This window comes from Nomascus leucogenys, chromosome 23, assembly GCF_006542625.1.
Source record: "Nomascus leucogenys isolate Asia chromosome 23, Asia_NLE_v1, whole genome shotgun sequence".
NCBI lineage: Eukaryota > Metazoa > Chordata > Mammalia > Primates > Hylobatidae > Nomascus > Nomascus leucogenys.
Genome location: NC_044403.1, coordinates 5604812 through 5620029, shown reverse-complemented (window position 1 = coordinate 5620029; position 15218 = coordinate 5604812). Strand labels below are relative to the sequence as shown.

At 33.2% G+C, this 15218-nt stretch overlaps 1 protein-coding gene across 8 annotated transcripts in view; it reads left to right on the top strand.

Moving 5' to 3' along the window:
• Positions 1–15218, top strand: part of CCDC91 (coiled-coil domain containing 91) — a 356684-nt gene that overhangs the window by 251387 nt on the left and 90079 nt on the right. For all 8 annotated transcript variants that reach the window (XM_030804474.1, XM_030804476.1, XM_030804471.1 and 5 more), the window contains 3 exons: positions 9644–9736; positions 9833–9901; positions 11964–12140. In XM_030804474.1, coding sequence (XP_030660334.1) covers positions 9644–9736; positions 9833–9901; positions 11964–12140 — 339 coding nt within the window. The remainder of the gene's footprint in view (positions 1–9643; positions 9737–9832; positions 9902–11963; positions 12141–15218) is intronic.

Below are 15218 nucleotides of genomic sequence, written 5' to 3'. Positions count from 1 at the left end.
ATATATGGATTGTATGTTATGATGGCTCACAGCTAAAAAGGTTTCTGGTATCCTGTATCTGTTAAAGTTGGAAGGAGAAGGAAGTAGGATGTTCTGTAATTTTTTAAAATAGAAATCTGATGGTTTTAATTTTTTTCTTCCAAGTTCTAGTTTAACGAATTATCTGTTATGATCTAGATCTCTAATTCTTCTCCCTTAATAGTTAATTAGGATAATCCAGAAAAGGAGTCCTAGGCAAAAAAAAAAAAAAAAAAAAAGTTAAGCAACATTTCTTAGTCTAGGATATATTCCATTTTTCTTGTCAGAGCTATAATTTGCTGCCCTCGTCCTCTTTTCTAAGCTTTAAACTAGTATTTCAACAGACTTCTGAACAGCATACTAAAAGTTAATATTCCATTGGCATCTGTAATTCAACATTTCCAAAACCAAGCAATTTGCTCTATTGTTCTCAAGCCTGTTTCTCTTCCTTTTGTCTCATTATGACATCACCATTTGTCCAGGTACCCGAGCTGCAGATCTTACTCATCTTTACTCATTCTTCTCTCTTCTCTGCCTGATTAATTGCTATATCTTAGTGACTCTATGTTGTGAAATTTCTCTTCTTCCTTTCTAGTCCCACTTCCCATAGTGCTTTTTTCTGGTTGATGAGTTTTCTTTGCCCCTTGAAATTTTACTCTTTTCATTTCACGTACCACTCTGCATCAGGTAGTATCATTATAATACAAGGAATTAAAAATGTTCTATTTCTTAATTTTCAAACATCCAGACAATTTGACTTCATCCTACCTTTGTTAGTTTAAGCTCCTCCCACAGCCTTCACATACTAATGCTTGTGTTACTGGAGTACCCTCTATTCTCCTAGAATAGGACCTAACATGTTCCTTCTGTCTAGAAAACCCTCTTTTCCTTTTTTCTATCTGTTAGATCCCACTTTTACCTTGGAGCCCTTCTCATGTTTAACTCTACAAATTGTTTCTGATATGCCTTGTCAGAAATTAAGCAATTATTTCCTGTACCTTTACCTAGGTATTTTTTCCTTTTTAATGTGATCTTATGTTTCATGTTACTTTTTCTTTCCTTAGATTATGACAAGATCTTTAGGACCAGGTATTCAATCTGTTATACATATACACATTTGGTAAGTTGAGTTTGATCCCCCAAATGGATTCTCAGTGAATGTGTGCAGTTATTAAAATGGCGAACACTGGCTTATCTTGCTACTTTATTGAACCCTAAATATACAAAATTATGCCTTAGATTTGCCTTAATATATGGTTATTTGTAGAGTCTGAATTTACACTTGGGTGGTGCATGGACACATCCCTTTGTTATCTTCTCACTTTGTGATACAAATTATGATCTGCTTGATCTAAAATTAGGACATTGATAGTTCATGTTGTAGAAGTGGCTAATAGTCCATTAGCTCTCTCTTGTTTTTACTCACTAGCTGAATGTGGAGGACTTTATGTTAATAGGACAAGATGGGGCCACAGAATGAAAGGAGACTGGGCTTTCAAATCACCCGTGATAAGACCACCTATGAACGTTGGACTGTTAGAAACATTAAAATTAAACTGATTGTATTAAACTCCAAGACCAAGGGGTTGTAATAATAGCTAATATTGCCCTAATCATCACCACATGTATTATTTTTATTAATGGCTGCCATCATGAAGACAGTACATGGTTAAACATCTTGAGGAAAGCATGCATGGTTTTAAGGGAATCGAAACCAGATCACATGAAGAAGCACTAATGCAAGTGTCAGTGTCTGATCTGGAGGAGAACTTTTGGGAGATGTGGGGAAAAGCAGGATTTTTTTTTTAATTTTTGGAAGGAGATTAGACTATTTTTTGTGACTCAGGCAGACAGAGTTGAGTTTGTATGAAAACTAGTTTTTAGCTCATTATAACATATAACTTTCTAGCACAGTGGAATAAACTCTTAGGAAATGGTATTTTCTGCATATATATGGGGATGTTTACTCTGGGAGACCACTTGTTTAGATTGTTTTTGTTAACAAACTTACATTTGTAAAGAGTTATAACACTTTTTTAAAAATACTTTCACACAGATTATTTCAGATGGTCTTCACCTTTAGTCCTGTGAGGTGGCATTTTTCTCATTTTGTAGAAAAACTGAAGAGATATTACATGACATGACCACTTCATCTGAAGGAGCTAATCCTTCCTCTTCTCTTATTTTTTAATTTTATCAATCTTTTATTCCCTTCATAATAACTTCTGAAATTACATTATTACTGTATTTATTACTTGTTTGTGGTGGGTTTCACCTTTTAGAGTGTGGGTTTCTGAGAACAGATACTTTCCACCTGTCTTTTTTTACTTGTTACCCCAGTCTTATGGCTACCTGGTACAGTGCAGGCAATTGGTACATACTTATTAATAGGTATATGAATGATTTGTCCTTCATTCTGCTAAAAAGTGTCAGACCTAAAACCGGAACCATGGTCTTCAAATTCTATGTCCCTCATACCTTCGGTTGGTAGTAGAACTAGATAATGTAAATGTCCTTTGCATGGTAATATTCTATCATTGTGACATTTGCTAAGATTATCTGGTTTGTCCTTCTCCACTTGTTTCTTTTTGTACAGAGCTAAGATTATCTGGTTTGTCCTTCTCCACTTGTTTCTTTTTGTACAGGTCTGTTGGTGCATTCCCTCCTATAATTCATTGATTGGATTATTCATTCAATAAGCATTTGCTAATTACTTACCTCGCCTCTTGCTAGGAGTTAGGAACATACAAACAAGAAGAAAACAGAAGTCTGAGTCTCCAGGATACACTCCTGTTAACCTCAAGCATCTGAAAAAAGTAGGGAGCAACAGTGAAACCAGCTGATTACTTTGGAACTTTATCAGGCAGAAAGGAAAAGAACATACTTATTATAAAAATAATAGTTAAAACAAAAATAAAAACTGACCACATAGCAGAAATGCCAAAAGATGCAGAGAACAAGAGACAAAAACAGGCTGAGAAAAAGCAAATAAAAGAGGCTATATAGAGCAAAGTGGTTTGTAATTTTTTATTTATTCATTCATTCATGCATGCATGAATGCCTGTGTTTGTTTTATTCAATAAATACACTGAGAGCCTCTAGAGGATAAACTTCTGTAAGGTCTAATGGAAGCAACAGATGGATGGCAGGCAACAGAATGTTCGATAGTACTTAATGACAATAGAAAGAAAACCTACTATAACGATGAAAAAAAGAAAAATGAGACTAGCAGTAGAGCCATTAGCACTGAGACTTAGACGTGTGTGTGACACTGTTAGCATGTACTCTTGACAGTGTTTCTCAAGCTAACTGGGATGAAGGAGCATTTTTAAAAAATCTGTCAGGGGTTTATACATGTACAAAATAGAATAAAAATTATTAGACAAATGAAATGGAAAATAAATACAAAGTACAACCCTGATGTTTTATTATCAGGTCCAATAGATATAAAAATTAATAAATGTTTATAAAACTTGCTAAACATGAACTATAAATTTCTATACTGTGGTAACAATAGTTTGCAGAACCTGTTTACTGGTTTTTGACCATACTATTTCTATATCCCTAAGCCCTTCAGTGAAGGGGAATGGTGATAGCATCACTGGTCACAGGCCTCTAGGAATAGCATAGCCCTATTTCTATAGGGTTATTTAACAAACTGAATGATAGCACAGTAAATTCACTTAATGTGCCCCTGATGGAATTGTTGTGCTAAAGAATTTATTCGTTGTAGAAGTCTGCCCATCAGCATCAAATTAAATTATATGTTATGAAACCTATTGAGGTGGAGAAGAATGTCTTTTATTTACAAAAATTTTCTATCACAATTTTTAAATGCTGAAATTTGTCTTAGGGGCATAGTTAACGATAATTTAGAAATTTATTTTCCACTGAACAATTTGTATTTCAATTGTGATGGGTAAGATTGTATGAATGTAATATTTGTGAAAAATAATCACAAAATAAAACTTGGGGAGCCAGCTAGCCAAGAGAGATTGCATTTGGGGAATAGTACCAATATAAGTCCCGTGGAGGTACTTCCTCTGCCATTTTAAGATGGAATACTATGCAGCCATTAAAAAGACAAGATCATATGTTTGTGGGAACATGGATGGAGCTGGAGGCTAATTACCTTTAGCAAACTAATGTAGGAATAGGGCACCAAATACAACACGTTCTCACTTACAAGTGAGAGCTAAATGATAAGAACTCATGAATACAAAGAAGGGAACAACAGACACTGGGGTCTACTTGAGAGTGGAGGGTAGGAGGAGGGAGGGGGCAATAAAGATAACTCTTGGGTACTGGGCTTAGTACTTTGGTGATGAAATAATCTGTACAACAAACCCACGTGACACAAGTTCAACTATGTAACAAACCTTCACGTGTACTCCTGAACCTAAAATAAAAGTTTTTCTTAAATATTTTTTTAAAAGCAGTTCCTTCTGCTCAATCATGGGAGGATAGAAAGATTAGAAATTTATTAAAAACAATAGAAGCATTTCAGCAGAGAATATCCTGCACTACCACCTTTTCTTTTTCTTTCTCACTTCTACATTAGCTAAAGTATACCTTTTCTCCTTCTGATATTTTGACCTAGTGTCATCATAAAGAAATTTAAAATGTTAGTCTTAGTTATGTATCAGTTTGTTTAAATCTGTTTTCAAAGGAATGCTATCTAACACTTATATTTATTATTGGCATGTACTGTTTTAGGAACTAACATCAAATCAGTGATAATTTAGTTGACATTTGACTATTCAATCCTACTAACAGCATATTATGGTGGGTATTAGAATTATTTGGGATGGTTGGATAACTTGCCAAGGGTTCAGAGCTGGATTTGGTGAATTAAAACACTAATCTGTCCTACCTCTTAGTCCCCCTCCCCCACAAAAATCCCAGATCACTAAAAATGACACATAAAGGGACCGAAACAAAACCAACAAGCAAAAACTAACTAGGACAAATAAATATGAAAGGAGATAACAGGTGTACAATTATCAACTGATTTAGCAGAGAAAAGCAAGTTGTAATCTTAGCTTATTGAGGTGAAACCCATGAAGTAGCTGGTTTGTCCTGCAAAACCCTAGAAAGCCGTGGGAAATACAAGCACTAGGTGCTGTGTAGCTCTGAAAACAAGAGGAATGGTTGAAAGTCCATATGACTAGCAGTTGTGTTCCCAAGTCCTCTTGTGCACTGTCTTAATCAGCTCAGGCTGCCATTAAAAAGCACCCACCATAGATTGGCTTAAACAACAGGAATTTATATTTACAGTTCTGGAGGCTAGAAAGTCCAAGATCAAGGTTTCTGCTGAGTAGGCCTCTTCTTTTGGCTTGTAGGTAGCCACAGTCTTGCTGTGTGCTCACACAGAAAGAATACGTGAGTTCTCTTTTCCCCATCCTCAGGACTTCGTCTAACCCCAGTTACTTCCTAAAGGCCCCATCTCCACTGCTATCACATTGAGGGTTAGGGCTTTGGCATATAAATTTGTGGGGGAGGGAGGGAGGTAAAAAATATTTATTCCTTAACACACACCATACTTAACTAGGGGATTTATTGTACATCCTAGCAGAACAAAAGAGAAATCAAAGCAGATAATCTCTGAACTCATAAAGGGCAAGAGTAAGGCATGGGACTAAAAACAAGATTAAACCAAAGACCGTTACTGAGCAGTGAGGTCTCCACTATGCCTCCTAACACATTGCTCCTGGAATGCTGAAAGTTTGGCTCATGGCACCACTTAGGAGATGGGAGAATTTTTTTCTAAGCAAAAAGACTGGCTCAAGAGAAAATGTTCATAGAACTAACATTTGGGAATCTCCACAACCATGAAAAGTCAGTTCAATACCTTTTGTGGCTATTGTGAAGCTTACTCACATACACAGAATTTCCTTTCAGCATTTTTGTGTTTGAGGTTTTAATATGAATGAACATAAAATTGTTACCAAACAAAAATATCTCAAATGAAAAAGTTACTGACTCAAAGGAACACATAAAAAGGAACTTCAAGGAAACAGAGACAGTTTAGAAGTAGGGAGAGCCCTCCCCTTCAAAAAACTATATTTATATAGTTTTTTGTAGTTTTAATATAAATACAGTTCTATGAAGGTGAGAGGTCCTCTGACTTCAAGTGATCCTCCCACCTTAGCCTCCCAGGTAGCTGGGACTACAGGCTCATGCCACTATGCCCAACTAATTGTATTTTTTTGTAGAGACCAGGGTTTTATCCTGTTGCCCAGGCTGGTCTCTAACTCTGGACTCAAGTGATCCATCCATCTTGGCCTCCCAAAGTGCTGGGTTTACATGTGTGAGCCACCTTGTGCGGCCTCAAAAAACTATAATTACGATTTATAAGAGAGAGAAAAGAACCAAATAACTGCAACAAAAATGCCCACTTCAGAAAGGGAGAATGATGAAATAAATAGCAGTGATTGGTCAGTAGCAGATACAAAGTATTTCTGGACAAAAAGAGCAAGGATTCCTTTCTCCAAGAGTGGAACAATTTCATTGATAAGGTGCTCTGGCAGTCCATGATTGTTTTCTGTAGGGGAGTCTCCTTTGCCCATTGTCCTGTTATTGTTAAAAGTGTAATTTGGTATTTTTGCTAGAGTACAGTTTGAGAGTATGCATTAAAATATAAAACTTGCTCAACCTTCAGCCTGTTAATATGGTTTCTAGGAATTTCTCATAAGGCTATAATTGTACAATTTCAGAAAGATGCATGCATAAAAATAAACATTTTTTAAAGTGAAAAATTGGAAACAACATAAAACTCTATAAAAAGGAGAATGGTAAAATATATATTAAATTTAACAAAACAAAAAGAATAATGCTATACTATAGAGTTCCAAAAGGTTACAGAATACTATTTATATATAAATTCATTATATAAAATATTTAATAAACAGCTCTCCAGAATGATGTTTGCCTAAATGCTATCAGTGATTTTCTTTGGGTAATGGGACACTGGGAAATTTTCACTTCTTTATATTTTTTATAATGAGCATATATCAGTTTTACAAAAATCAAAATACATTTTATTGAAACATGGGTTTTGAGTAGCCTCTTGTGAATTATTTGTTTGCTTTACAAATTATCTGTGTTTAATTTTAAGATCTAAATTTTGGCTGGGCATGGCGGCTCATCCTGTAATCCCAGCACTTTGGGAAGCTAAGGTGGGAGGATCACATGAAGCCAGGAGTTCAAGTCCAGTCTGGGCAACATAGAGGATGAAGGAAGAAAGGAATGCATGAATAAAGAAGAATGGGAAGGGCAGGGCAGGGCAGGGCAGGGCAGGGCAGGGGAGGGGAGGGGAGGGGAGGAGAAATTTTCCCCTTGACATTAAGTATCTTTCTGAATCATTTGTCCTAATACCAATTGCAATTTGTTCAGGAAATCATCTTATTTTAACAATAGTAGTGGTCTGAAATGACAAAATTGGAAGCATAGATTAGTCTTATTCTATTACAGCCAAATGGAAATGAGGCCTTACTTGACATAACAGATGACATTATGTAGCTTTTAATTACTATAGGTAATAATGAAGTATAATGTACTGGGCTGCTTTTAGTATTAGATAATTACTACTACTGATAATGATTTTATAGGGTATGATTATTGTTGAAATAAAGACTTAGTAACTTACCTAGCCTCTCTAAGTCTCAGCTGACTCATCTGAAAATGAGAAGAATGTGGAAGAATACAGCAGTTTGTTGTGAGAGTTTAATGTGGTACTACTACATATAACGCACTTTCAATAGTGCCTAGAACCTCAAAAGTGCTATTATTATCTATAAGTATGAGAAAAGCCAGTAACCCAGTTGTATTTTCTCAAGTGAACCTGTGATTTTACTTAGGATATATTTTATGTAGGATGCTTCTTTCAAACAGTAATTTCAGGTTTATTCTTACACAAAGAAGCTCAAAAATTGTCTTCTATGTAGGATACTGTCAGAATTAAGAAATGACATTCAGGAATGAATTTTATAAACATTACATTGTCATTTTAGCTAATGTACCCTCTTCAAATTTAGTTTTTATTGGACCACTGAGGAAATTTAGCCCACTTATAATGAATTACTTAGTGATTTCCATTAGTTTGACTTTGCTAACATTACCAGTTCTTTTTAAAGAACATTTGTTTTCTAAGTCATTAATAACTCCAAACATTTTTTTCTATATTTTAATTCTAAACATTTTTGTTTTATTTGTGTTATGTTTACCTCTTCCCAAGCCTAAATTGAATATTTTCAGTCTCATATAGTTTTTAAGTCTAATTATTTGCCTGGTATAATATCTTTGCATATTTTCTCATATGTATATTTCAAATAGGGTTAGGTATTGTTTCTGATCCTATGAAATTCTGCATGCATCTAGATTTACAGAGAATATAAAATTAAAGTCTCAGTTATTAATACTTACACATTAATTATGTGGTAAGTCTACTCATTTGTTAATTAGCTGCCTTACATAATTTCATATAGTACCCATAATTTCTCAGAGTCATGTAATGATTTGTATCACAGTTTGGATTTGTTTTTAAGGAAAAAACACATTTCATATGATTTTACTTACTCTCTTGAAAAACATAGATGAAAAGTAACATAATTAAAAGCAGGAATAACAGATTATCTTAAGTAGACATGGACTGTTTGGTCACTTACTCTCAATATAGACTGTCTCCCTAAAAATGTTTTAAATAAGAACAACTTTAAAAGACACAAATCTATTTTAAAATATTGGATATCCAATGAGTTCATATTTAAAGGAGGCTTGGATATAAATAGCATCCCAAATCTGAGAAAATATCTTACTTGCCTTTAATAACTGAATGAAAAATATATGAGTAGCAATACACATTTTTTAGTTTTGTTTCCACATCAGTGCACTGTTCGGGAACAGTATTTGGCTCATTGTTATTGGAGATACTGAGTCTGCAAAAGTTGAATATTCTCAGAAAGGTCTATTGAAACATCAAGTGCTTGGTCCATGATAACTGGTTAATAGTTTGGTGAGCTTTTTCTGTAGCACATCAAAATAAAAATAGATACATTAACTTTATACACATTTATATTACCTGTTACATAATATTTCCTGGAGTCATTTCATAGATTTAGTTTTTGAATCTGTGGTAAAATCTTGAGGTGACAACAATTAATAAATCTTTCAATTTTTTTTAACAATGCCTTACTAGGAACACAAATAATTTATGATGATAGTTGTTCATCAAGCAGATATTTTATGTTTCTCAGTTATCATCTAATTGCTCCATTGCTTCTGTTGCTGCAAGCTAATAATAATCATTTTAGTGAGTAATTTTTCCAAATTTAATTTTGGAAAAGACATCATTTTCTGATTAATTTTTCAATTTTGAGTAATTGTTCTTAGGTTAGATTTCTTGTCATATACTCTTGAACTTGTTGCTAAGAAATGTATCTTGGCTGATTGTAGAAGGGTGAATTTAGTGTTTTTTTCTCCTGAGCCTTCGTTTTAGGGAACTTCTCATTTTTTCCTTTTGTAACTACTTCAATTTTCTGGACAAATGAATTCTACCAGCTACACTCCTTGTTGATAGATCATCTGTCTCAGAGCCATAATATAATTTGCTTGTCATTCCTTGTAGCATCAGAGGCTCCTTGAAATGCTAGATACAGAGAAGGAACTGTTAAAAGAAAAAATAAAGGAAGCTTTGATTCAGCAATCTCAAGAACAGAAGGTAATACTTTAACTGTGCTCAGAGTGTAGAAAGAATGTGTTCTCTTACCTCAAATAATACATTTAATGTCTTTCCATCTGTCTTATCATTTGACAGGAAATATTGGAAAAATGTTTGGAGGAAGAAAGGCAAAGAAATAAAGAGGCATTAGTATCCGCTGCAAAGGTATTTCCATCTGTAATAGTGGGTTGCTTGTAAGTAAGTGGAATTAAAAAATGGAATATATTAATAGTATTCTCAATCTTTTATATAATATTTTATTCCATAAAAATCGTTTTTATTTCTTTTTTTACTTTTAAACTTAAGATATGACTACTTATATTCTTATTAAATTCACATCACACAAGATAATGGTAGCATTGAAAGGCTTTACAGTATAGGTTATTAGTTACTTTTTATAAAGAACATATGTGTTGCAACACTAATATCCACCTGCTATTTGTTGCATCTAATTAGAGGTTGTGTGTGCATCTGTGTATCAAGGTAAGTAATTTTTAAAGCCAAGTTTAAAATAACTCATCTAAATCATGTATTCATAGATATAAAATATACACACACCAACAAATACACTTTTAACACTTATTTTGAATTTTAGATTTAAAATTAAATTTAGCAAACAAACATTGAATGTCTCATATCTGTGTATCACTATGCCAGGGTTAAATTCAAGGGTGACTATGATTTTGTCATTTTCTTAAATAATTTGTAATCAGATAAGAAAAATACTATTTATATACCAAGAGGTCAAGGAGGGATGCACTAAATTATTATGAGTATGTACATCATATATCTATGTCATAGAAGTTTTTAAGCAATAAATTACTTTTGAATTGAGCCTGAAAGGATGGCTAGAATTCTGGACAGAGTTTGAATTTCATTCCATAGGATAAGGGAGACATATTGACATTTTAAAAACATGTTTGTGATCTAATGGTAATTGACATTAACTTTTGGGAAATTAGAGGCAACAAAAGCTAGAGGCAGGGAAAGAATTCATAGAATACATCAAAAGTCTGGCTAAGAGATACTGAGTGGTAGAAACAGACCAGTAGTAGTAGTTTGGAAAGGAAAGAAATAGGCAAATTCTAGAAATATGGAGAAGATGGAGTCAACATATATGTTTGATGTGAATAATATAGAAGGTGGCCAAGTTGTATACTGCTGGAGTGTGGATTTAAGAACAAAATGGAAAGTAGCACTCTTTCTTTGGAATAGTTTGAGGTGATTTAAAGCAAAAAGTCGAATTTTAGAAAATTTGTATCTGTTTTCCAGTATGTATGTTCCTGATGAGATTTATGGTAACATTAACAAACGTGATTTTTAAATTATGATATAAAGAAATGTGTCAGCATCTGGAGAAGACATGTAACTCAATGAATCAGTATTTTTCACATAAAAATGTTAAAAATTATGCATGGATAAGTGATTCATTCAGATTGCAAGAAAGGACTGTAATAGCATGAAAATTTCATTTGACATAATTTTATTTTCATTATGGCATCTGACCTTTAAGAACTAGTCCTTGTCAAGTTCTGATGTGAAATCATCAAGAATATCCACAATTATCTAACCTGGCTACTAAACACTCAGTTTTTCCTACTACTTATCTGTGTGAGACTGGGTTTTCTTTATATACTTCAACTAAAAAACATCATTACAGATTTAACACAGAAGGGAGAAATAAGAATTAATTTAGCTGTCTTCTATTAAGTCAGATATTAAAGAGATTTACAGACACATACAGTAGCATTTTCCTTACTTTTTTAATTTTAGAAAGTAGTTATTTTTCATAAAATATATTATTTGTTAATATCAATGCAGTCAATTGTATTAATTTTAAATGAATTAATAATTTTATTTTTTCTTGAATTTCTAATATGTATTAATACATATGATCAACATAAACAAAATCTCTTTGATATCCTCAATAATTTTAAGATTGTAAAGGGATCCTTAGACCATATAGTTTGAAATCTGCTACTTCACCTAAGGTCTGATTTCTTTGAAGATTAGAAATGCCATGGAAATTAAGTAGGAATATTTGTATAAAAAAGAATAATAGATTTTATTTTATAGCAGTTATTTACTATGCATAAAAACAGCAATGTCAGAACTAAACACTATAGGATCAAAGTTTTTTATCTTTTAGGTTAACCAAGTCTGTTACTCAAGAAATTATTATGCAGTCAATCTTTCAAATTTTTTCTGGTCTTTATTTATTTTGAAGCTTGAAAAAGAAGCAATGAAGGATGCAGTTTTAAAAGTCATAGAAGAAGAAAGAAAAAATTCAGAAAAAGCCCATGCCGAAGAAAGGGAATTATGGAAGACAGAACATGCAAAAGATCAAGAAAAAGTATCTCAGGAAATTCAAAAAGCTATACAAGAACAAAGAAAAATAAGTCAGGTTAGTAATATTAACTGTTAGTAAATATTTACTTTTTTCTCATTTTTCTCAAATGAAGTACCCTTACTCTATCTTTTATCTTACTTAAAACAATCTTAGTAGATATTTATGACTTTTTAATTATTAATTTTCATTTTGATGTTAATATTTTGAATTAATCATTTTTAATATTTTAATGTGCTTTCATCTTTCTGATATTGAAAAATTAGTAACCATTTTACCCTTTTACTTTATTTTCTAAAAGGTCAAAACAAAATTTATGTTTAGTCATTGCAAATACGTTAAACTTTCTGTGTTGTTTTTCCTTTTCTCATACATAGAGACACATATGCACACATCCACACAGACTCAATCAATACAAAATAATATATTTGTGTAGAAAACAATTTGATTCAATTAATTTATAGTTCTAATTTGTAAATCTCTATACCTATGGTTGGTAACAATAATTAATAAAACCTCACAAATATTCCCTATAGTCTCATAAAGATACGTAACGATCGACAGGCATGGTCTACATGCAAAATAACTTTTGATTGTTTATCTGACACTACCTTAGTTTGTTTTCCTGTAACTGAATTTGCACGGTTCTATTTTACTTGAATTAGTCTCTCTCTCTCTCTCTCTCTCTATATATATATATATATATTGCAGAAGTACTTAAATAAATCTTCCCTTAAGTATCAAAAGCAAAAGAATAACATTCATAGAAGTCTCACATGTTCAAACTGTTAAATATACTACAATTGTTCATTCACATTATAAATGCAGCTAAAATGACTAACCTTTCAGATCAACCCAGATTTTTTTATGACTCATTAATCTTAATGAAGCCTTAAAAAGCTCAAAGTTTTTAATATCCAAGATAAAAGTTATATTTTTAAAAGATGTCACTTGTTTATTCTCAAGAACACACAGTTACCCATTTATTACAAAAATTAAACGGATCTGTAGGTAGCATCTATGGTAAGATAACAGGAGTACAGTAGCAGATCTTTTTTTTTCTTGCATTTTTTCACTAAAGCAATATTACCTTCTAATTCTTACCGTAATCTATCAATAAATATATATTGAGTACCTATTGCATATAAATGTTTGTCTGTCACTTCAGTTGGTTGGAATTTCATGCCAGTAAGGTCAAGTTCATTGGCTAAGTTCTTATTCGGGAGAGTTTATTTAAATTTGTTTTATGACCCCGAACTTTCCTGTAACCTCACATAGATGTGGGCCATTCATCACTTGAATTGGATAAGAAGGCATGAAAAAAATCAGCACATATTCATCTTCCTAATGGAAAAATATATATTTTAAAGAGCACACTTCTCTGCTGCTTTGTCAAGAGTCTACAAGAAACATGCAGTATATGATACACTACTTTGAAATTTGTCCTCTATAGGTTCAGAATATGGTGAAGACAATCTAAACATGTCTTGAATAAATTACATTAATTTCCTTACAAATGTTTGCATGTTTTGCTAGAAAGTCTCTGCCAAGTTAAATTATATATCTCTGTATCATTTGGGTGGATTTCAGGACATTTATTTCTTTGTTTGGAACGTTATTCCTTATTTATTTTTCTTGACTCTATGTGTTGGTTTCTATGCATTAGAAATAACAGCTGCCTCTCACAGTCTTCATTGACTGGCCTTGTACTGGTGAAGAACCATACCAATGAACCTAATCAGAGATTTTGCGGGCCTCTCAAACCTTTATGCTAATCCAAACTGCTGTGTTTGTTGTTGGCACCCCATAGCTGTCTATAGTACATGGTTTTCCAATGCTCGCAGAGAGGTGAGACAGAAGCCAGTCTCCCAGGAGCCCCTAGACAAATTAGAACTTTGGACATGTAGTCCAACTCTTTCCCTCCCCAGGGAGAAGCTGCAATCTGAGGTTTTTTGCCCTCTTTCTTGGACTGAGCAGGAGGGTGGGCTATAGCAACCATTTGCTTGTTAATTTAAGCCGCCATCTTTGTTCTCACGGGCCCCTGGGCATCACTAGTATGCCAGGTCCTGTTACTGCTCTGAGATAGGTAAGACAGAAGCGAGTAACCTGGGCAGTTTCTAGAAAGGTTGGTTGGACATGTAATCCAACTTTCTTCCCACCGGAGAAGTTGAGAGCTGTGGGTTTCCTTTGGATCATATGGCACTGTATTGGGGATAGGGATTGTGGTGAGAGTTAGATCTTGAGTTTTCCTACCAGTTTCAGTATAGCCGATTTCATGCTTGCCCAGGGTGAAGGACCCTTTCAGTTTGTGTCTAGATTCCCCACAAAGGGTATTTGTGCATGTGTCATTGTAAATTGAGTGTTTCCATGGAAGGACAGAGGATCCAGGGTTTTCCTGTTTCACCTCTTGTTGACATCATCTGGTATTTTAATATTTTTCTAAATTCCCAAGGTAAAGGAAAAGGTAAATTAATAATGTATCTGATTATAATCATTCAAAAAAATGAAAATTATGCTAGTTGTAAAATACCAGCTACAAGAAAAATAGGCATGTAGAAAACATGTAGTAAGTATCCCTGAAGAGTATACTTCCCAGAAGATGCTTTTTATGACTTAATTGTATTTGTCGTCCAAAATTTTCAAATAAGTTTATAGATACCATTTATTAATTAATCATATTAGTTTCCTAGGAAAAGCCAATTGGAAAAACTAATATATTACTACAGATTGGTTTGTATAAAGTCCCATGAGTTTAATTAATTACCCTAAATTAGTTTTGTTGCAAGACTAGAAGTATAATTTATAAATAGACTTTACCCCTGGGCTACTAGTGATAGGAATCTGAAATACTGCCTCTTCATTCTGTACATACCCTGGAGGATTTGAACTATGAGTTTCACATTTGTAATTAATGTCCTTGTTACTTCTTTTAGGGAAAATCCCTCAAATAAAGGGCATTACAAAAGCTGACAGATCATTATCTGATAAGGGAAACAATAATAGTTCCCCATATTCAAGTTTCATTAATTTGCCTTTATTCTAAGCAAATATATTAAGTTAGTTTAGCTAAAAAGGTATTTTTATGTTTTTTTTTTTCTTTGTAGCTTTGGCTGCAGAAAATAGTACTACCAGTAA